The sequence below is a fragment of the Geotrypetes seraphini genome, chromosome 1 (genome assembly GCF_902459505.1).
Source record: "Geotrypetes seraphini chromosome 1, aGeoSer1.1, whole genome shotgun sequence".
NCBI lineage: Eukaryota > Metazoa > Chordata > Amphibia > Gymnophiona > Dermophiidae > Geotrypetes > Geotrypetes seraphini.
In genome coordinates this window covers 111,309,225-111,334,244 of record NC_047084.1, presented here as the reverse complement: position 1 = coordinate 111,334,244, position 25,020 = coordinate 111,309,225, and the positions used below count along the sequence as shown (strand labels likewise).

At 41.1% G+C, this 25,020-nt stretch overlaps 1 protein-coding gene across 1 annotated transcript; it reads right to left on the bottom strand.

Moving 5' to 3' along the window:
- Positions 1-3,307: 3,307 nt before the first annotated feature.
- On the bottom strand, positions 3,308-24,702 carry LOC117356461. Its single transcript, XM_033935693.1, has 14 exons — positions 24,687-24,702; positions 23,419-23,467; positions 21,746-21,774; positions 21,542-21,596; positions 20,555-20,639; positions 19,996-20,041; positions 19,724-19,860; positions 18,705-18,820; positions 17,041-17,069; positions 14,858-14,884; positions 6,003-6,035; positions 4,871-4,922; positions 3,827-3,999; positions 3,308-3,389 (listed from the first exon to the last, which is right to left on the bottom strand). Exons 2-12 carry the CDS (start codon positions 23,464-23,466, stop codon positions 4,874-4,876), a joined length of 654 nt encoding a protein of 217 aa, XP_033791584.1. The 5' UTR covers position 23,467; positions 24,687-24,702; the 3' UTR covers positions 3,308-3,389; positions 3,827-3,999; positions 4,871-4,873.
- Between the last annotated feature and the right edge of the window lie 318 nt (positions 24,703-25,020).

Here is a 25,020-nt window from a genome sequence, read left to right as displayed (position 1 = left end):
ATTCTTTTTTAAAATTTTTTGTAAACAATCTTTATAAGCATTCTCAAGTGCAACATATACAAAAATATCAGATTCCATACCTCACAATGACATAAGAAAATATATGAATTGTTTTATGAATTTTGAAGAATTCTGTGGTTTTTTTCCTTGAGTTATTGTTTTTGATTGAAGCATTTGTCATATTCAAAATATTTATGGTTTTTTCCAGCTTGGATTCTTTTTTTTTTTATAACCTTTATTAGCATTCTCAAGTGCCACATATACAAAAATATCAAATTCCATACCTCACAATGACAGAAGAATTTTGACGAATTGTTTTTTTTTCCTGAAGTATTGTTTTTGATTGAAGCGTTTATCATATTCCAAAATATTTATATGTTTTTTTCCAGTTTGGATTCCTTTTTTTTTTTTTTTTTAAATAATCTCTATTAGCATTCTCATGTGCAGTATATACAAAAACTTCAGATTGCATACCTCACAATGACAGAAGAAAATATATGGATTCTTTTATGAATTTTTCCTGAGATATTGTTTTTGATTGAAGCATTTGTCATATTCAAAATATTTCTACGTTTTTCTCCAGTTTGGATTCTTTTTTTTTTTTTTTTAATAACCTTTATTAGCATTCTCAAGTGCAATATATACAAAACTTTCAGATTTCATACTTCACAATGTCAGAAGAAAATAAATGGATTCTTTTATGAATTTTGATTTTTTTTTTTTTTCCTGAGGTATTGTTTTTGATTGAAGCGTTTGTCATATTCAGAATATTTTAAAGCTTTTTTTCCAGGTTGGATTGTTTTTGGGGTTTTTTTGGAAACAATCTTTATTAGCATTGTCAAGTACCACATATACAAAAATATCAAGTTCCATACCTCACAATGACAGAAGAATATTGACGAATTGGTTTTTTTTTTCCTGAAGTATTGTTTTTGATTGAAGCGTTTATCATATTCCAAAATATTTATATGTTTTTCTCCAGTTTGGATTCCTTTTTTTTAAATAATCATTATTAGCATTCTCATGTGCAGTATATACAAAAACTTCAGATTGCATACCTCACAATGACATAAGAAAATATATGGATTCTTTTATGAATTTTGACGTACTGTTGCTTTTTTTTCCTGAGGTATTGGTTTTGATTGAAGTGTTTGTCATATTCAGAATATTTTAAAGCTTTTTTTCAAGGTTGGATTGTTTTTTGGTTTGTTTTTTTTTGAAACAATCTTTATTAGCATTCTCAAGTACCACATATACAAAAATATCAGATTCCATACTTCACAATAACAGAAGAATTTTGACGAATTGTTGGTTTTTTTTCCCTGAAGTATTGTTTTTGATTGAAGCATTTGTCATATTCAGAATATTTCTATATTTTTCTCCAGTTTGGATTTTTTTTTATTTTTTAATAACCTCTATTAGCATTCTCAAGTGCAATATATACAAAATTTTCAGATTTCATACCTCACAATGTCAGAAGAAAAAAAATGGATTCTTTTATGAATTTTGATGATTTTTTTTTTTTTTCCTGAAGTATTGTTTTTGATTGAAGCGTTTGTCACATTCAGAATATTTTAAAGCTTTTTTTCCAGGTTGGATTGTTTGTTTGTTTTTTTTTTTTTTTGAAACAATCTTTATTAGCATTGTCAAGTACCACATATACAAAAATATCAAGTTCCATACCTCACAATGACAGAAGAATTTTGACGAATTGTTGTGTTTTTTTCCCTGAAGTATTGATTTTGATTGAAGCGTTTGTCACATTCAGAATATTTTAAAGCTTTTTTTCCAGGTTGGATTGTTTTTTTTTTTTTTGAAACAATCTTTATTAGCATTGTCAAGTACCACATATACAAAAATATCAAGTTCCATACCTCACAATGACAGAAGAATTTTGACGAATTGTTGTGTTTTTTTCCCTGAAGTATTGATTTTGATTGAAGCGTTTGTCACATTCAGAATATTTTAAAGCTTTTTTTCCAGGTTGGATTGTTTTTTTTTTTTTTGAAACAATCTTTATTAGCATTGTCAAGTACCACATATACAAAAATATCAAGTTCCATACCTCACAATGACAGAAGAATTTTGACGAATTGTTGTGTTTTTTTCCCTGAAGTATTGATTTTGATTGAAGCGTTTGTCACATTCAGAATATTTCTGTTTTTCTCCAGTTTAGATTCCTTTTTTTTTTTTTTTAATAATCTTTATTAGCATTCTCAAGTGCAGCATACAGTATACAAAAACATCAGATTCCATACTTCAGAAGGGCAGAAGAAAATATATGGATTCTTTCATGAATTTTGACGTATTGGGGTTTTTTCTGAGGTGTTGATTTTGATTGAAGCGTTTCTCATATTCAGAATAGTTATGTTTTTCTCCAGTTTGGATATTTTTTTTTTAATAATATTTATTAGCATTCTCAAGTGCAATATATACAAAAATAACAGATTTCATACCTCACAATGGCAGAAGAAAATATATGGATTCTTTTATGAATTTTGCTGAATTGTTTTGTTTTTTTCTTGAGGTATTGTTTTTCATTGAAGCTGTTCTCGCATTTAAAACATGATTTTTCTACAGTGTAGAGTCTCTCATAGAGTCTAAGGTTTTGCATTTGGCACCCCAGTCTCAGCTTTAAAGAGTGCTGTTCTGGGGTTTCTTCTTTTTCCACCTGTTGTATATGAAAGAGTAACAGCATTGTCAGATACAAACAAATATGCTACCCTAGTTGTCTCTTTCACCTACTTCCACTGTTTTAAATGCCTTTATCAGAGTGAATCTTCTGCTATCTAAATCCCACAGCAAAGGAAAGGGAATGGGGTCTTGTATACTGCCTTTTTGTGGCTTTGGCATGCAAAGCTGAAATTCAAAGCAGTGGGCACTGGAGGATTAAGTGACTTGCCCAGGGTCACAAGGAGCAGCACTGGGATTTGATCTCACAACCTCTATCTGCAGAAGCAGCATCTCTACTTGTTAGCCACTTAGTCATATCAGAGTTCTTCCTCCACTAAATTTAGCCCCTTCAGAAGAGTGAGAGATCGCAATCTAAGGTTTCAAAGTTTAGCTTCCTAGATTTAAGAATGATCAAACGTGATCACCTTATCTGCCTGTGCCTCAGTACTAATCCCAACTCTGCCTGTCACTCTCTGATTGACCCTGGGTAGGTTATTTTATCTCTATAACTCAGTACTCACCGTGGAGAAGAACATCGTGTAGATGTAGACAGATGCCGCCAGGAGGTAGTGGTAGTGGATGGCTATGGTGAGAGAAGGCATGACAATAAGGCTCATGAGGGAAGCAGCAGAGTGGAGCGCGGCTGGAATCCTTAGGAGCAGGCCTTGGTGTTATAAGTGAAGCCTGGCTGTTCCAGCCTTTGTGAGGAGACAGAGCTGGATAGATAAATTATAGATTGAGTGAAAAATATTTTCTCTAGTTTGTTGTAAAATTGCGTATTACTAACTTTGCGGTGTGTCACCTCATCTTTGTACTTCTTGAAAGACAAGTAAGTCCTTCAGCTTTGCCCATTCCATTCCACCACTCTACTCCACTAAATTTAGCCCCTTCAGAAGAGTGGCAGATCAAAATCTAAGGGTTCAAAGTTTAGCTTCCTAGATTTAAGCATGATCAAACGTGATCACTTTATCTGCCTGTGCCTCAGTACTAACCCCTCTCTTTCCATGATTCGCTGTGTGACCCCTGAGTGAATAACTTTATCTCCCTGTACCTCAGGGATCTTCTCCAATCAGTTGGCCTTCCAACTCTGCCTGTTACTCTCTCAGTGACCCCCAAGTAGGATTTTTTAAAATCTCTATGCCTCAGTACTCACCGTGGAGAAGAACATGAAGAAGATATAGACAGATGTCGCCAGGAGGTAGTGGCAGTGGATGGCTTTGGTGACAGGAGGAACATAAGGTTACTGAGGGAAAGCCGCAGATTGGAGTGCAGCTGGAAACCATAAATAGGTCTCAGTGTTGTCAGTGAAGCCCCAGCCGTTCCTGCCTGTGTGAAGAGACAGAGCTAGGATTAGAACTCAAGGAGATGCACACAAATACAGAAAACGATGCACATATTCATATACACAGCTTATGCAACAAAAGTGTTGGATCAGAACCAGAGGAGAGAGATACCTATACACCCACCGATACAAACGAAGAGAGAGCTCGGATTTGAACCAGAGGAGACACACTCACATGGACACCGAAATGACACACCAGCACACATCCATACAATATTCTGTAAGCAAAGCCAGATGAGAACTTGGAGGTGCTCTGTGAAGACCAAGTGAATTTTTTCCATTATTTGGTGATCCTGAGTCCAAAACGAAGTCAATGCAGTGGAAGCACAAGTCATCCCCACCCCTAAAAATGTTCAAGACAGAAAAATCTTCAGGCAAAGTCATGGCAACTGTCTTCTGGGATGATGGATTTTTGATTCTGGAGTTCATGCCACACAAGATAACCATAACTGGGGAGAGTTACGCCAACACAATGGACACTTTATAGGAGTCAATCATGGAGAAAAGATGAGGAAAACTCACAGCAGGTGTGCTGCTTCTTCACAACAATGCGCCAGTAAACATGTCACGAGAATCACATGCTCCCATCTGAGAATATGGTTTTAGGCAGCTGAACCATCCACCCTACGGTCCTGACCTGGCTCCCTAGGATTATTTCCTGTTCCGTGTTTTGAAGAAATCTCTCCGTGAATAGCGGTTTTCAAGTGATGAAGATGTCATGCAAGCTGTGACATCCTGGTTTGAAGGTTGAACAGAAGAATACTTTTCAAAGGGTTAAAGTTATTGCAAACTCTTTCCTTTCCTACTGAGGTAGATAAATTATTGAACGCCCCTCGTATTTGTTAGAAATCTTACCTTTCACTGACATGTAAAACAGGCTCGCATATTCCCCCACATTCTTTTCAGTCTGAATATAATAAAGCAGATAACAAAACAGATTATTTTAAGTATAATAGAAAAAATAAATTATAATCAAATATTGCCCAAGAAATATCCCAGTCACCAATGGCTCTATTAAATCCTTTCCTTAAGGGCATTTTGTTTTTCAGTTCCCCAGAATCCACTGTACTGGACACTGGAAGAATCACTACGAGGTCTCTATTCAGTGTCTCCTGCCCACTTAGGCCCACTGAGCGGACCAGCTGCTGAAATTCTGCTCTTAACTACAAGCTCAGACTACACAGGCCATATACGGAAAGGCCATATTCTGGGTTGGTGCCCACATAGCTAAGTGGCCAGACAGAACTGCACAAACGTTAGCCTATCTTTCTGTGCTTAACTATGTGGATGTCTGCTACCTGAATATTGACCATCACCTGCACAGCTTCAGGGTCACTAATCTGTTTCCCTCCCCTGATCTTCTCATTCCCCCACTTGGTTCCTACAACCCCATGGGTTCCAGAAACAATCCCCCGATGCCCTCGGTTCTTATCTCTTTTGACTCCCCAATCCAATCTACAATTTAAGTTCTGGCATTCATTGCCAGAAAATGTGGTAAAAGCTCTTAGTGTAGCGGGGTTTAAAAAAGGTTTGAAAATGATCCTAAAGAAAAGTCCATAAACCATCCTTAAGATGGACTTGGGAAAATCAACTGCTTATTTCTGGGTTCAGCAGCTTGAAATAGAATCTGTTTTACTCTTTGGGGTCTTACCAGGTACTTGTGACCTGATTTGTCAATGTTTGTTTGAAACAGGATATAGGGCTTGATAGACCTTCAGTTTGCCCAATATAGTGAATCATTTTATAATTACACCCCCTGCTCCCCAATCCCTTAGGCCCCCTGGATCTCCATCCACCCCTAGAACTTATCCAAGGTGATCCTAGGTTGCTAGTGGGCCCCGTCTAGCACAGGGTTCCAAAAGGCAGTTATAACAAATAGTAGTAGTCTCACAGTACTACCACTAGGGGTCAGCCTTTTATACGAGGGCAAAAGTATTTTTTAAAAAACCTCCTTTATCAATATTTTTAAAAAATTGACTATAATTACCCATTCCTTATTCTCCTCATTCTCCCATGTCTCCTGGAAAGAAAAGAGTGAAAACTAATTTAGGATTTTTCTATACTATCTTTCTGTGATTACAATAGAAACAGTTTTCATATTATATACACTGATTAATTTATTTACATACTTATCAAGTGAGTTTTAATGGGGTCTTGTCAGATACTTGGAGTAATCCTTGTGGAGTTCATCAAGGATCCCCTCTTTCCTCAATATTTTTCAATATTTATCTTGCCTTCTTGGGTTCAAGATGATCAAATTTTGATATCAATTTTTTTAGTTATTCAGAAGACATAACTTTAGTAATTCCTATGTTTTCTAATCTTTCAACAGCTTCTCATTTAATTTCGAAGGTTTTTCAGACTGTAGATCATTGGATGAGGGGTTTTAAATGAAAGCTTAACCCAGATAAAACTACATTTTGCTTTGCATCTCCTACCAAACGTACAGAAGAACATTTGACTCTGAATGGAGTGTCGTACCCTATTACACCCACATTTTGGTGTATAATTTGATTGAAAACAAATCTATCCATGAGTGATCAATCACATTGATGTTCTAGTACGAAAAAGCTTCTTTACATCATGGAAACTATGAACAATTGGATCATACTTCAATATTACTCCACTCAGGTTATTGGTACAATCATCAGCGTTGAGTATTTTGGACTACTGTAATATACTACATCTGGCAGATTATCGTAAACATTTTCAAAGATTACGTATTGTTCAAAATACTGCCATGCATTTAATGTTTAATTAGGGGAAAAAACCCAGATTATATTACACCTTCACTGGTTGCCAGTAGAGGCTAGGGTGTTTTTCAAGTTTGGAACCACGTGTTATTAGGCCTTGCATGGTTACATATACCCAATTATCCAGTTGATCAATTTACGTTCACTCATTTCAAGCCACTGCAATGCTTGTTGTCCCTTCTGCTCGTGGTTGTACATAGAAGAGATTTTTGACAAAGATTGCTGTCTTACCAAGCAGCTAGTTGGGATGCAGAGTTTCACGGACTGTTATCTCTTTCTTCCTCTTGTATGGAGAATTGACTTGTTAATCACTGAGATTGTTCAGTCTTCTTAGTTTTTAAACCGCACAGAACTGAAAGGTTTTGCGATATACATATGTGATTTTATATTATGCTATGAACAGCTGCTTCAGCTCAGCCCAAACAGAGATGAGACGCTGTTTGACGTAAGATATCGCTGTCTGGTAGTTGCGTTCCTCTATCAGCCCCCAGATCCGGTAGTCAACTGGACTTAGATTTGGTGAATTCGCAGGTCAGAGGTCTGGACCAATGAAGTCTGGGGTCTCCCGAAGTAGCAGTTCTAAGGTATTCTTTGTCTGATTTACTGGGGCATTGTCCTGTTTGAAGCTGTGACATGCGATTTATCGCTGGCAACAGCTTCTGCATCAAGAGGATGTCCCAGTAGTATGCGTACCCTTCTTCGCCAACAACTTCGATCAGTCGAACATAAATGGCGTAAAACACACCAAAACAACTTTCTCATTCTCTACAAGGAAAAGGCTTCTCAGTATAAAATAACTATACAACAAACCAAAAAAGAATACTATTCCAAGTTAATCTCCTCTGCTCGTAATTCTTCATCTCTCTTCAATCTAGTCCAATCTCTTTCAAAATACTCTAAAAAGAAATCCACTCCCTCAACTACTCAACCATCTGCCAATGAATTGGCTCTCTTCTTTGATTCTAAAATTAAAAACATTAGATCAAATCTAGGACCTTCCCCACCTGCTTCTCTTTCTCACACTTCTGACGACTCCTCCCATATCTCATTCAGCACTTGCTCAAATTTCAAAATGCCATCTTTAGCCACTCTTCTTCTAATCCTTCAATCTTTAAACACTTCCAATACTTCTAGGGAGAGCATTCCCCCCCTACTCCTTAAAAAATACTTTTCTTTTTTCGGTCCTTTTATCTGGGAAATGATTTCTAAATCTCTTTCTGATCACCAAATACCGACTTCATGGAAAACAGCACTTGTTATTCCAAAATTGAAACAACACAACCTAGACCCTTCGCTACCAGAAAATTATCGTCCTATTGCTAATCTACCGCTTATTTCTAAACTTACAGAAAAAATCATTCATACGCAACTTACTGAATTCATTGAAAATACCAATGCCCTTCATCCTTGTCAAACAGGTTTTCGTTCCTCACACTCCACCGAACTATCACTAATAGGCCTAATCTCAACTATTCATTATTATCATGAACACCAAAAATCGGTCCTTCTTATCTCTCTTGACCTTTCTGCAGCCTTCGATACTATTGATCACTCACTTCTTCTTAATAGACTCAAAGACTGTGGTATTATAGGTCCAGCTTTACAATGGTTCATCTCATACTTTACTGATCGAAGCTTTACAGTGCAGGTAAAAAATGAAGTTTCTCAATCCATATCTCCGACCTATGGAGTTCCACAAGGCTCCATTCTATCCCCACTACTCTTCAACATCTTTCTCTCCCCTCTTCTTACGCTAGCTCAATCTATTGGTTTCACTATCTTCGCTTATGCTGATGACATTCAACTACTTCACCCAATCAATACCTCAAATACTTCAGATGTAATAGACATAAACCATAAACTTGACACTATAAATGATTGGTTATATACTAACAAACTTTCTCTTAACATTGATAAATCTTCTGCTTTATTGCTCCCAATCAAAAATAGTGAATCCTTACAAGGTAAAATCTCTATCAAATCCATTCCAATACAAATGGAATCAAAGATAAAACTACTAGGAGTCATAATCGATAAATATCTCACCTTTCATGACCAAATCAGTTCAGTTGTACGAATTTGTTTCTTCAAACTTCGTCTAATCCGTTCATTAACCTCAATCTTAGGAACAGAAGCGATTACAATTCTAATTCCCGCCATTTCCCAGCACGACCGGGCCGGCGTGGGAGCCCTGCTCCGCCCCCCCGATCCCGCAGGAGGACTACATACTTTAAAAAGACACAGCGCCAGCACCCGCCATTTCCCAGCACGACCGGGCCGGCGCGGGAGCCCTGCTCCGCCCCCCCGATCCCGCAGGAGGACTACATACTTTAAAAAGACACAGCGCCAGCACCCGCCATTTCCCAGCACGACCGGGCCGGCGTGGGAGCCCTGCTCCGCCCCCCCGATCCCGCAGGAGGACTACATACTTTAAAAAGACACAGCGCCAGCACCCGCCATTTCCCAGCACGACCGGGCCGGCGTGGGAGCCCTGCTCCGCCCCCCGATCCCGCAGGAGGACTACATACTTTAAAAAGACACAGCGCCAGCACCCGCCATTTCCCAGCACGACCGGGCCGGCGTGGGAGCCCTGCTCCGCCCCCCCGATCCCGCAGGAGGACTACATACTTTAAAAAGACACAGCGCCAGCACCCGCCATTTCCCAGCACGACCGGGCCGGCGTGGGAGCCCTGCTCCGCCCCCCCGATCCCACAGGAGGACTACATACTTTAAAAAGACACAGCGCCAGCACCCGCCATTTCCCAGCACGACCGGGCCGGCGTGGGAGCCCTGCTCCGCCCCCCCGATCCCGCAGGAGGACTACATACTTTAAAAAGACACAGCGCCAACGGCGCGCCGCCGTTCGGCGTGCCGACGAAGGCGCACGACAAAGGCGCATGCGCCTTAGTGGGCGCCTTCGTGGAGCACCTGAGAGGAGCACCAGTGGACCTTAGAGACGTGAGCACCTACACCCCGGAGACCACTCCACCGGACCGCCTGCCTACCTCCTACCTCCATTATAAGGTAAGGAGCGAAAGATCCCCCGCTCCTCCCCCTACAACCAGGTCTCTAAGAGAGAACCACTCCCTCTACCTAACAACTCGTACACTCCAAACCTGACATCAAACATGAAGCCCTCCCGAAATACACACAAAATAGCCACCATCCTGATAATCCTCCTCATTTCTAGCTGGAATACAACAGCAAACAACCTGCCCACCACAACCTCAACCGCAAGCACAACCAACTTCCAAATCCCCAACAGAAGAATACTCACACCAAGATACCCAAACCACCACACCAACAATCAACACCCCATCACTGTTATCTGGAGAAGAAGATCAACATCCCCGAAAACAAAACCTCAAACAACCACAACAACACTCATATACCCGGAAACAACTTACATTCCACAGACAAACACGACCTCCCTTACATGTGCCTATGTCAACATCAGATCTCTAGGACCCAAAACAGAAAACATAAAAAATTGGATAACAACAGAAAAACTTGACTGCTTATTCCTCACTGAAACCTGGCTAACCTCAGACACAGACCCTAGAATAAAAGAAGTATGCCCGCCGGGATACAAAATAACAGTAACCTGCAGAGAGAAAAAAAGAGGAGGAGGACTAGCAATAATATTCAAAAACTCCATAACTCTAAACATACTCGAGAAAGTATCCACTCCACAAATGGATTTCCTAGCGTGCCAACTCACAAACACAACACAAAAAAACCCTCTAAACTGCCTGCTCTGCTACATAACACCAGGAAACTGGACCACAGTGAGACCCGAATTTGAAAACTTCATCTACCAAAATTCACTAACAGCTGATTTTAACCTCATACTAGGAGACCTAAACCTACACCTAGAAGACCCAACCTCCATACCAGCAAACAACTGTCTATCCTTTCTCAATGCATTATCCTTCCAGATCCTAAACCCACAAACCACGCATGAAAAAGGTCATCAACTGGACATTGCAGCATTCATGTCTCACCAACCATCCAATCAAGAAATCCAAACTCCTAACGGAACATGGTCCCCATCCCTATGGTCAGACCACTACATCTATAACTTCAATATCAATTGGACCAAAACCAAATTCACACCTCAATCAAAAAAAACCACATATACCTCACGCAAACATATCGACCCAACCATCTTCTGGTCAAAGGTAGACGAAACCATCCAAGACTGCGACCCAAAAAACTTCATCTCCCACTGGAAAAATGTATCCACCAACATCCTTGATAATCTGGCACCCCTACAAACCAAAACCAGAATCAGCAGGAAATCAGACCAATGGTTTGATAATGAATTACTCCAACTCAAAAGACAGTGTAGAAGATTAGAAAGAAAATGGAGAAAAAAGAACCAAGAACAAACAAAAACCGACTGGAAAAAAATCAACAAACTATACAAAAATCGACTAAAAGACAAGAGGAAAAGTTACTATACCAAGCTCATAGGCACAGAAACACAAGATTCCAAAAAAATTTTCCAAATCCTGAAAGAATTAACAGACACCAAACCACACACTACCACCACGAACACACCTCTACCATCACCTACCCTCTTAGCAGAACATTTCAAGAATAAAATCACCAACACCAGAGCCACACTCATCCTCAACCCATCCAAGCAAAATCCAATCACAATCCACCCTACAGGAAAAGAGGCAATCGCAGCAGACAGAATTTGGACTCAATTCCCAAACATACAATGGTCAGAATTCAACAAATTCTACAAAAAATACAGCCATGCCTCCTGTGACCTCAACCATTGCCCCTCATATCTCCTTACCACCTCTAGTGTAAAGTTCCGCACCATAACTCTACAATGGATCCAATTCACGCTCACAGAGGGCACATTCCCTGACAACCTCAGCGAAATCGTCATCATCCCAATCCAAAAAGATCCAAAGGCACCACAAAACCTCCCAGCTAACTATAGACCTATAGCCTCAATTCCGCTATATGTCAAAATTATAGAAGGCCTAGTAGCCAAACTCCTCACCAATTACATAGAGGACCACAACCTACTCCACCCCATGCAATCAGGATTCAGAACAAACTTCAGCACAGAGACATTACTAGGCTCCCTCATGGATACCGTTAGACAACAACTTAGTACAGGAAAAAAAATGCTACTCATACAACTGGACCTATCGGCGGCATTCGACCTAGTAGACCACAACATCCTTCTACAGATCTTAGATGCAATAGGCATCTCAGATAAAGTATACGCCTGGTTCGAAGGATTCCTAAAACTCAGAACCTACAGCGTAAAATCAAACAAAGAAAAATCAGAATCCTGGTCAAACCCCTGCGGCGTACCACAAGGATCTCCACTATCCCCCACCCTCTTCAATCTATACACTGCCTCTCTAGGAACTCATCTGGATAATCTAGGCATAACATCCTATAGCTATGCGGATGACATCACCATCCTCATCCCATACGATCATTCCAAACCAACCATGACGGACGAACTTCACCAAACACTGGAAGCAGTCACAACCTGGATGGAAAATCACAAACTTAAACTCAACCAAGACAAAACCAAATTCATCCTCCTAGAAAACGACAAGATCCAAACCACAACCATACTAGACATAAACGCAACCAAATATCCCATCCAAACAACCATAAAACTACTAGGCATGACCATAGACAGATGCTGCACAATGCAACCGCAAATAAACAAAACAACTCAAAAATCATTCGCAATCATGAGAAACCTGAGACAAGTCCGAAAATTCTTTGAAAGTACACAATTCCTACTTATAGTACAATCCCTGATACTAGGCATATTGGACTACTGTAACATACTATTCCTCCCATGTCCAGCAAATACGATAAGACAACTCCAAACAATCCAAAATACAGCCTTAAGACTCGTCTATTCATTGAAAAAACACGACCACATCACTGAGGCCTTCATCAACTCACACTGGCTCCCAATCCAAGAAAGAATCCAATTCAAATTCTACTGCATATTATTTAAAACCCTACACGGAGACAGCCCATCATACCTGAACAATCGCCTCATCCAAGCAACCAACACCAGACACAGAAAAACGCACTCCCCATTCATACCCCCCCCATCCAAAGAAGTAAAAAGAACAAAACAACATGACGGCCTCCTAGCCACACAAGCTGCAAGACTGGACAAACAGATTTCCAACCTTCTGATGACAACCCCAGACTATAAGACGTTCAGAAAAGAAATAAAAACCACACTTTTCAAGAAATTCCTAAAACAGCAATAACAACACGACCTCTAAAAGCCCTTAAGATCTACATCTAACCTATCTAGCTATTCATTATAATTCATGTAATTATGTAATTCTGTAATTATGTAACTCTGTAATTCTATAATTCTCTAACTCTGTAATTCTGTAATTCTGTAATTCATTGTAATCCTGTCCTTAAACTAACCTTTTGTAATCCGCCTTGAACCGCAAGGTAATGGCGGAATAGAAATCCCGAATGTAATGTAATGTAATGTAATTCACTCCCTCGTCATTTCTCATTTAGACTACTGTAATTCTCTCTACATTGGTCTTCCACAAAAAGAAACCCGTCGTTTACAATTAATACAGAATACGGCAATAAAAATCATATATAAAATAGGCAAATATGATCACGTCACCCCATTACTGAAAGAGGCACACTGGTTACCTATTACACACCGCATAACCTATAAAATCATTCTGCTTACGTTTAAAATAAATCTTGCACATCAGCCTTTATATCTTTATAAGAAACTAATCCCCCATTACTCTCCACGTGCTCTGAGATCAGCAGACCAAAAACTTCTACAAATTCCTTCAATCAAAGAATTCTATTATATCCGAAAAACAAACTTTACAGTTGTCGCTCCAACACTATGGAATGCTTTACCACAAGAACTAAGAGAAGAACAACATCTAAATAATTTCAAGACCAATCTGAAGACATTCTTATTCCGCGATGCTTTTGTTAGTTCTTAGTTCCTCCTTTTCTTTTCTTTTTTCTTCTTTTTCTCTTTTCTCTATCCCCTAAATTCTCTTTTTTACTTACCCCACTTTTTCAATCTTTGCCTACCTTTATCTCCTCTATTCCACTCTCTTTTCCTATCATTTTTTCCTTTTCAACTGATTCGTTTTAACTTATCTAGCCAACCGCTTTAATTAAAGCGATCCTACCCAATATGTGTTTCCCTACCCCCACTATTTCCCTCTCTTCTCCAGAATATGTAACTTTCCCTCCCCTTCCCCTCATATCCTCACTTTCATGTTAGTCAATTATGTCTTTAATGTTTACTCACCACATTTTATATTTTAAATATTATCTTTGCTTTTCTTTTTATAAATTGTACTGTGAACCGGCCAGATACTTGGTGATGGTCGGTATATTAAAAAGTTAATAAACTTGAAACTTGATAAACTTAACCCCAGGATCAATGAAGAAGAAATCTGTAAATCTGAGATTGCGACCGAGATCATGACTGATTGGCTGGAGGTCGGGCAGGTTCGTAGTAGGCGAATGGCATTAACCTCACGCTTCACTGTTGTTGAAGGTACGCATAGGAAATCATTCTGTGTGATAACCGGTAAATATCTTTTCATCTGTAAACCAGATGAAGCTGACACTCTGCTCTGTGTACTTGGTCAAAAGCTGCTTGCACCATTTTAGTCATGTATCTTTGTTCTGGACACGACACATTTTAAGACACTTTAATTTCAGATCATCATGAATTATTCCAACCACAGTTGACTGACTTATTCCAGTTTCTCTTGCTATTTGGCGAGTTCTTCGGTGTATTTGCAGCGCATCCTACTGGCTCAGTACAAGATCGCGTACAACTTCAATGTACTCTTGTGTGCGAACCGAGCGCAGTCGTCCGCTGCCTTACGATCCACAGTGCTGGTTGCTCGGATCTTGCATAGCAGCACACCAAGGCCGTTTTTGTTCCAACCCTTCTGTGGGAACGCTTTCAACATTCGTTGACTGCTGTAACTTTTGAGCTCTTACATCTACCCCCACCCCAAGGTAAAAACACCACTAAAATTATTTCTGTGACATCTCAGAATCGTACCTCAGGTCACTCTGGACTCCTTGCTCTCTGAATTGGAAAAAGAGAGAATATATTTCAGATTTAAAAACTTAGAGTACACAAACCAGTATTATCTACACATAATTGGATAAAGTGATGCACCAGGGAGGGGCCTAAGGCCCAGTGGTCGTCGGCGAGAGAGGAGGAGCAGGTGTTATCAGTACCTCTGGGTCTCAACTTTTAAGGTAGGGGGCCTGGGGGCCTGGAGGTAGAGGTCACCTTTCTGGCAGGAGAGAGTGGGCATCCCTCCCTCTGTTTTGCCACGGGGGTGGTGAGTCAGTCGGGATGGCAGGAGGGAGTGAGCATCCTTTCTGCCATCTTTTTGGGGTTTGGGGGCATGATGGCTTTTGGGTGGTAGACAGTGGGGGCTTTTTTCTAATGAGACAGATGGTACGTGTTTAACACATGCACAACATCTGGGCCATTAAAAAAAACCCCAAAGCCCTAACAGCAGTGACAGGAGGCTGTTTCCTCTGTCACTACTGTTAGGGCTCTGTATTGTGTCAATCGCTCACTGAGCGACTGAGTCGGTGGATTTGCATGCAGACTTGAGAGTGAATCAATCGCTGTTGGAGAATCGGTCAACAGCGATTGAGTCGCTATCTTTAGTGAATCTAGCCCAATATGAAAGCAAAAGAACACAACTCCTAGGGAAGGCGGGAAAGGAAGTGAGAATTTGTATCCATCTGCTAAGGGTGAGTAACTTTGATTGCTCAGAGGACAAGCAGGGCAATGATTCTGATGCAAGGCAATCCCTCCATGCAGCCAAAAGAGGAGAAAGAGGATGGGATTTGATCGTCCCCTTTTCTGTGGTTACAAGCAAGGCAGTTGACATATTAGATACAAGTGCTCAGTTTGTACCTGGGAGTGTTAAGTGACTTGGCCAGAACTACAACAGCCGCAGTGGGAATCGAACCCAGTTCCCCAGGAGGTGAGGAGTGGCTTAGAACTGTTGCCTCAGCACCCTGAGGTTGTGGGACTGAATCCCAGCGCTGCTTCTTGTGACCCTGGGCAAGTCATTTAATTGCCCCAGGTACAAAATAAGTCCCTGTATATATATAAACTGCTTTGAATTTGCAACTGCAAAAGAGCATAGACAAGTCCCTTTCCTTTCTCAGATTGCTCTCCTGTGGTGGGAGGAATCTAAGGCTAGGCCTAAAGATAGGTTTACCAGATTTCCTCCTTGAAAAAAAGACACCTGGCTCCACACCATTCCGCTTCAGCCATGCCCTGTTCTGCCTGCTGCCCAACCCCCAGAAACCTCATCTCTTTTCTGTATCTGGAGGGTCTGTGAGCATTCATGGATGCAATGTGATGATGTCACACACATGCATGTGATGTCATCACATCGCATCCACTCATGCTCGGAGGCCCTTCAGATGCAGCCCTGAGCTCAGGGCTCTCCAAATACCCAGTTTTGGAAGTCCATCCGGGCGCTTTTAATTAGTTTGGCCACTGAACTCCTGCCATTTTGTTTTGTTTTGATAAACTTATACTTCCCAAGAAAACACAATGATCTTGTGACCACTATCTTAGATTCAGAAAACTTTTAAAAGCATTTCTCTACCAATACAGGGAGCCAACCCAGATGTAACTGAAATGGAAATGGTAAAAGCCCATTTCTAAACTGTCTAATGCAACTCCTGGGACATATCGATGAGTCAACGATGACTTACTTGAACTTGTAACTATGACCTAACTGTCCTGATCTATCTGTTCTAGCAACTCTATTGAATGTCTGTGTCAAACTGTCCATTGTAACTTCCTGACTCAACCTCTTGTAATATAATCCAGCCTTAAACTGAATAGGTAAAGGCGGAATAGAAAACCTGGTTAACATAACCCTCAATCATTATGTTGCATTTGTTCTGGTCAGCCAGGAACAGCAAGAGGTGGTAGTGGTTTGGTGAGGTTACCCTTAAACCCGGAGGCCAGGACTCCCCTGTCCCTGTGCCTTTAGGCATGCAATGGATAAATCTGTCCCTGACTCTCACTCTATGGGTTAACTCTGCCAAATGAAAATAAAATGCACATCTTTCCATATCGGCCACAGGAGCACACAGAGGTGAGAAGGTGAGTGGAGGGAGCCGGGGAGACTGAAGGAGAAAGGGGAAAGAAGGCCTAATGGGGACCTCTAGAGTATCGTACATTTTCAGAATACTCACGTGGCCGCACGCATCTCTCGATCTTGTCTCTGACAAAAAAAGAACAATGAAGCCATCAGTATCTGGAGAATTGATTCTTCAAACTTGAAGCAGAAAACACAATTTGGCAAATGTTTAAAGTTACTTTTCCTACTGCATTTCTCTGATTATTTAAAATTGAAAAATGAGCAAACTGATAATTATGTGGTCACGTCTCATCCTGCTACAAATCTAAACCCTTTAGCACATATCCACCCACTTATTCAGACTTTGCCAACTAGTCTCCAATCAGATAACCAGGAGCTCACAAACTCACCCCTCCTGCCACATTCATATGGAACTCTTTTCACCCAGTAACACAAGAGGGCCTTGACAAAATCCCAAGACCTGCTCCCTCCATCCCTGGCAGAATTCCCTATAGGAGGGAAAAATACACTTTTCCACATAGTCCTCATGCAAGATGACGCCTTTGTTGTATCGTTCAACTAGCTTCAGGATTCCTGCAGAGAAGGTTTTTGGCTGCTCCCGAAGCCAGGTGAGCACCGCTTCCTTAACTTCATCGTGCTTTGTCTTTTGATCTCCGGGTCGCAGTGAGGCACCCATGTCTCGTCGCCGGTGACAATTCTCTCCAGAATACTCGGATCTTCTTCATACCGTCTCAGGAACTGGGTCGCAAACTCCACACCCTGTTGCTAAGCTGTTTGGGAACCCATCGTGCACAGACTTTCCTGAATCCCAAGTCATCACGCATTATGGCACAGGCAGATCCATAGCCGATATCCCAACTGAGCCGATTGAGACACCGTTATGTGTCGGTCTTCTCTAATCAAGGCATCAGCCCTGTCAATGTGCTCTTGTGTGTTGTTGGGCAGCCAGAATGACCTTCATGGGTTACACATGTTCTTCCCTCTTTAAACCTTTTCTCCCACTCATAAACCTTTTCTTGATTCATGGTGTTCTCTAGATACTGAGTCAATATCTGAAGGTGGCTTTCCACAGATGTCACTCCCTCTGCCAAAAGAGAGAGCACCACTGCACGTTGTTCTTCGATGGTGCAATCTTACAATGGAGCGTCCATGTTTCTGACCTTGTGGCTGCCGCATGACTAAAGGCCGAGCGCTGCACTATGTGTGGACAAACTATCCAACAGGGAATCTATGAGTACATATGTTGCATTTTGCTAGCTCTGTTCTGGTTATCGTGTAATTTAAGAATTGCCTTTCATTTTTGATTCACCATTCCCTTGGTAAGCAGGGACTTCCCCATGTCTATCTCTACTAACGATATGAGTTTTGTACAAGTTCCTAGAGGAAAAGTCCATAGCCTGCTACTATCAATTATGGACTTTTCCTCCAGGAAGATGCCCAAATCTTTTTTAGACCTGATACACTAACCACTGTTACCACATTACCAGAGGATGCGTTCCAGAGCTTAACAATTCATTGAGTGAAAAAATAGAAAATAGGGAGCAGGGAGGGGGAAGATTCAGGAGTGAAGCCTAAGTGGAGTCGGGTGTTACCCGGTACTGGCGATATTTATCTCTAATATCTGGATAATCCATCTGCATAATTCAGAACAGCAAATAAGCTCTCCCAAACTATCCAGAAGATTATCTAGCTAATAGTGCTAAAAATTGTCATTATCTTGATCACTTTCTTGATGGCTATGTCGCCTCTGAGACTTACCTGACAAGCCGAACTGTTTATAATGTACTCAGTGGATGGCCCACCATCAAGTTCGTGGCGATGGAAGCATTTTTGGCAGATGTTAAGTCCCAAGTTGAGCATAATAAAAGATGCCTCTAAAATAAAACAATGCTTTAATAAGCAAAATATCCCTAACAATATTATTATCAACAACTTAATATACTAGAACTGAAAGTTAAAGGTGGAATAGAAGTCAATAAATATAATGTAATATGCATTTAGGCCTCCTAGGTATTTAAATGTCTCTATCATATCATCTCCCCCTTCTGCCTTTCCTCTAAAGTGTACAGATTGAGATCTTACAGTCTGTCCCCATACGCCTTATGATGAAGACCCAGGTCTATGGGACTACACGAGGAACCACCTCCCCCCCCAAAGGCTCCCACAGGGATGGAACCAGGATTCCCTGGGCCTGGAAAGAGAATTAGTAGAAGATAGACAAAAGCAGAAACTGGGACCAAGATGATGGAAAAACAAAATGTCCCACCAGCTACAGCAACGGAGATGTTCATTTTGAGGGGGGTGGGGCTCCCCTCTCTTGGTTATGCCACCAATTGTGTTTAGTCCAAATTGAAGAACTTGCTGAGTTTGTTTTGGGGCTTCCAGTACAGTTTTGGCCCATTTTTCTTAGGCAACCCTTGTCCTGAAAAGTGTTCAAATGATTTTGATACTGTATTGTTTGATTCTTTACTCTTTTCTGCATTAAAAACCATTTGTGGATCATGGAAGGACCTCTCACAAGTTACCTGTACCAGACGGTGGAACCAGATTTCTTTTCTCTACAGATATGAGCTTTATATGGCCCAAAAATCCAACTCTTTGAACAAGAAATGGTCGACCCTACATTCACATGACCTAATGTCTATTCTAATTCTTTATATTGTATTTTATTGTTGGTTTAAATAAACTAAGACTTTAAAACCAAATCAGAACTGTCAGAAGTAATTGCTGCTTTTTATGGGGACAGGAGTTTGGTTTTCGCTTAATAGTGAAGTTACCTCCAGCGCCACATTCAGCGCATCCTTTAGGAGACTGATTATAGACCATCCACTGAAATCGATGCTCCACAGCATATCTGTTGGATCTGAGCATCTTCCAGATAAAACGATGGCACTTGTCCATCGCTTTCAGCCATCTAAAAGAAAAAAGAAAGAAAGAGTGTAAAACTTTCTAGTTTATAATCTAAGCTAAAAGCCAAAACAAAGTGGAACAGTCGCTCCTGGAAGCAGCAGATAAAGGAACGAAGTCTTTTAGAGAACGTGTGCCTTACGCCTCGTTATGCTCCGTGCTGGCATGGATGGTGTAGGATTGTTCAGCTGCAGGAGACAGAAAATAGAAATCAGTCAGCAAAAAGTCCCCGCTATGAATGCTGGTATCTTTTCGGTACTTTTTTTCAACCTAAGCCAAAAATCAGAGACCTTAAATTCAAGCTGTATGCTGCTAGATATGGCCATCTTGAGAGAAACATTTTGAGCCAAGGGAAGGTTTTGTTCCGCACTGTTTCAGTTTATCCCCTGACGAAGCCGGTAATGGTGAAACAGCGGCCCCGCAGTGCTGTTCAATACCGCTAACAAGATAAGTGCTGTTTTGATTTTTTGATATATATTAAAAAGCTACAAATATTCACGAAGTATGAGCCAATGATCGAGATTCTGACCTGTTAACACATCTAGCAGCATACTGCTTGAATTTAAGGTCTCTGAGGCTTGTCTTCGTATAGTTATTTATTCACTAAGGTGCTATCAGAGGTGATTTTTGGCTTAGACTGATTATTTGTACCTCTTTTGTATTTGTTTTTCTACTTTTTTTCAACCACAGCAGAAACTTACGAGTAAAGATTAAGATGACGTGTTCATCATCCGTCTCTTCCAGCCGGCAATTAAGAGCATATTCCTTATTAGGAGGGTCTTCTCCCTAATTAAAGCAAAAAAAAGAGACAAGAATCAGTATAAAGAAACCCCAGGTTTTTGAACAATCCCAGTCTATTCCCGAACTAGTGGGTTATGCATCCCATTTCGCAAGATCTCTTGTAGGAAGCCTCATTTACATATTTTTGATCCTTCCCTCTGACTTCCAGACTTCCACGCTCTCCTGCAATCCCGACTGACCCCCCACCCATGGCAGAATGGAAGGAGGGATGCCTACTGTCTCCTGCCAATGGCCCCCCAACCCTCCCCCTGGAGCACGCTAATGATTCTGCATATTAAAAGATAAGTATTAAACAACAGTATGTATTGAGAAAGACATCAAGGAGAAGGTGAAAATAAGGTTCAAAGACGAATATCATTGCCCACTGAAATATGCATTTGCAATTAAGTGGATTTCACCATATTTGACACTCGGAAGTGGGGTGTTTTGTTATTGTGGATGTTGCCATTTCAAAAAAGCCCTAACAGACGTGAGAGGAGGCTCCTTCCCCGTCACTGCTGTGAAGGCTCTGCGCATGTGTCAATCGCTCACTGAGTGAATGATCAGTTGTTCAAATCATTTGCATGCAAACGATCGCTGCTGGAGGATCGGCCAGAGAATCAACCAATAGTGATTGAGTCGCTATCTCTAGTGCATCGAGCCCTTTGAGGACAGGAGGCATTTCTATAATTAAGTGCCTCTGTTTAGGTAATGCAAAAGCATTCAGTAGATGTCTATTCTAGACCGTGGGCCCTTATCTGCCGTCTATTTCTATGTTTCTATGTTTCTATTCTATTCCAGAACCAAGGTCCATATTACCATAACTTGGGATTAACAGGCCAAAAACATTTATCCCCACCCCCACCCGCCTTTACTAAGCCCGACATAAATACTGGCATATTACTTACTAAATATATTGTTAAATATGTCTTGGACAGATCGAGTCTGATTGGCCACCAGTCACTAAAAGTATAGAAATAAATAACGTTAAAAATTTCATAGACTAATAAAGTTCAAATCAATCACATACAGTAATCATTTCATTTATTAAATTTGCATTCCATTCAATGTACAAATCTTTAATTTTATATTTATAATGAAAATCTACTTACTTTCCTGTGGTCCCCATGACTTCAGACCTCTGAAAAATGATAAAGAAATGCATTAGAATCTATGCCTGATATTAGCAAATAAACTTAAGAATATAAGAACATAAGCAGTGCCTCTGCTGGGTCAGACCAGAGGTCCATCATGCCCAGCAGTCCGCTCACGCAGCGGCCCATCAGGTCGAGGACCTGTATAGTAATCCTCTATCCATACCCTTCTATCCCCTTTTCCTTCAGGAAATTATCTAATGCCTTCTTGAACCCCAATACCGTACTCTGTCCTATCACACCCTCTGGGAGCGCATTCCAGATGTCCACCACCCTTTGGGTGAAGAAGAACTTCCTAGCATTGGTTTTGAATCTGTCCCCTCTTAATTTTTCCGAATGCCCTCTCGTAGTTTTCGAAAGTTCGAAGAATCTGTCCCTCTCCACTTTCTCTATGCCCTTCATGATCTTGTAAGTCTCTATCATGTCCCCTCTAAGTCTCCGCTTTTCCAGGGAAAAGAGCCCCAGTTTCTCTAATCTTTCAGCATATGAAAGGTTTTCCATACCTTTTATCAATCATGTCGCTCTTTTCTGAACCCTCTCGTGTATCGCCATATTCTTCTTAAGGTACGGCGACCAATATTGGACGCAGTACTCCAGATGCGGGCACACCATCGCTCAATAACTTCTTTCGTTCTGGCTGTAATATCTTTCTTGATAATACCTAGCATTCTATTCGCCTTCTTTGATGCATGCCGTCGGGGGTGGGCGGAGCTAACTCTCACCGCTGCCCCTGCCGATCCTACCTCCTTCTCTCCTGCTCTCCCCTCCTCCTCCGAGTTTCACCTGCTGTCCCCCTCCGTTCCTCTCCTGCTAGCTCTCCTCCTGCTGCTCAGCTGCTTGCAGAGCCAAACTGCACCATGTTTATTTCCTAGAAAGCTATTGTAGTTTAGGGAAAGGGACCGGGACTTGTTCTACGACCACACTCAAAGTGGTTGACAGATATACAGGAGGAGGAGAGAGTCCGGACTGCAGGGGGAAGATTCCGGAACATAGGAAGATTTGCCAAAGAAGGAGAGGGAAAAAGATCATGGATCCCTGGGTTAGGGAGGAAACAGGGGATGGTGACAGGTGCCAGAAATGTAGGCCAGGGTTTTACAGGTTGACATTTCCGCTGCTCAGGGTCCTTCCTGAATCGCAGCCAGTGGCTGAAGTCCGGCACCGGCCCAGGGTCCTTCCTGAATCGCGGCCAGTGGCTGAAGTCCGGCACCGCCTCTAACCATGCGCCTACTTCTGGGCTTCGGCGTCATTAGGTACCAGTAGCCACCAGTGACCCAGGTGCTGGTCCTGGAGGCCACATTGCGATGGCTATTTATTTTTTTTAACAAGGGTTTAATTGGTTTTAAATGGGGCCACTAATTATTCCACCGCTGAAGCCCAATTACACCAATTAAGTTAGGTGGAGGTAGGGTGGCTACCACCGCCTAAATCTTCTGCGGCTTTTGTAGAATCTGAATCTATCCTGTAACTATGGCAAATTGCAATCGGTTGACTGTGTATTATGTATGTCAAGCTGTAACCCGTTCTGAGCTCTTTGGGGAGAACGAGAGAGGAAACAAATTAATTCAATAAATAAATATCACTAACCAATTAATTGACAATGAGGGAGGCTTCAGAGCATGTGTGGCACCTACCAGTAACATGGGGTCCACGAAGTTCCGCTTCTCTGTCCTCTTCGCCATTCTGTGGATGAAAAGATAAATGAGAAATTAAATAAAATAAGCAATTGACCCTCCCCTGTCCCTCCTTTCCTCTAGGGTCTACATAGTCATGGCTTCCAGTCTTCCTTCATACATCTTCTGGCACAAACCTCCTACCGTTTTCATCGCCTTCCTCTTTTTATGTCCTATGGTATCATCCGCAAAAAGACAAACTTTTCCTTCTAACCCTTCAGCAATGTCACAACGGGTGGCACACCGTGTCAGGAATCTCCCGCCTTCCTCTGCCACTGCTGCTTTCCTGAACCAGCAACAGCGACAGTAACCTTTATATTCAGTCATTGCGGGATCTTCCTGAACTTCCATGTGGCTGCCGGTCCACTCCCTCCGACACCACTTCCTTGTTCCAAAGCAGAGCCAGCAGCCAGGGAGGTGCAGCAAAGTCCCACAATGACTTCATTTAAAAGTTTTACAACCGCTGCTGCTGTTTTGAGAAAGATACAGTAGAGGTGGGGAGGTGAGGGGGAAGATACTGGATGGCATTGGGGTGAAGGGGAGAGAAAGGGTTTGAAGGTCTGAAGAGAGGTTTGAAAGGGAGGTGGAGGGAGAGATAGGGGTCAGATGCTGATGGAACTGGAGTGAAGAATGCAGTAAAAGATCAATGCACTTGTACCCGTTCTACACCACTCAGGATTTTGTAGACTTCAATCATCTACCCTCAGTCATCTCTTTTCCAAGCTGAAAAGCCCTAACCTCTTTAGTCTTTCCTCATACGAGAGGAGTTCCATCCCCTTTATTATCTTGGTTGCTCTTCTTTGATCCTTTTCTAGTGCTGCTATATCTCTTTTGAGATAAGGAGACCAGAACTGAACGCAATACTCAAGATGAGTCTCACATTCTCAGTCTTGTTTACCATCCCTTTTCTAATAATTCCACCGCAGGGATTCCCTGCCCCCCTCTACCCCACACCTTTAAATTCAAGGATGGCAGGAGAGAAACAGAAACCTGATGACAGATAAAGGCCAAATGGCCTATCTAGTCTCTCTGAGAGGAAGAGACAATGGTTACTCTGCATGGGCAGACTGGATGGGCCATTTGGCCTTTATCTGCCATCAGGTTTCTATGGAGACTAGCTAGATTAAAACTTGCTCTTTTAAGATCTAAACTGCCAATATAATGGAACCTACAAATTAACTTTTCTCCCCAAACTTATCAAAGCTCAGATCAAAATAATGTATACTTACCCGGCGATATAGACTCTCTTCCTCTCCTCTCAGAAAGATGTTACAAAAATAATAAATTAAAAAATAAAAAATTTTTTTACAAAATTAAATGTACAAAGTTTTTACAAAAATAAAAGTTGGTAAAATAAAAAATCAAAAAATTAAATTTTTTACAAAACTAAATTTACAAAATTTATACAAAATTAAAAGAAGGTAAAATATAAAATTAAAAAATAAAATTTTTTCAACAAACAGGGGATAAAAGACAATTATGATATAAAAACACTAAAGAAAATGAGGGAAGGAAAAAAAATGGATTAAATACAATATAAAAATAAATGAAAGGGTGGGTAAG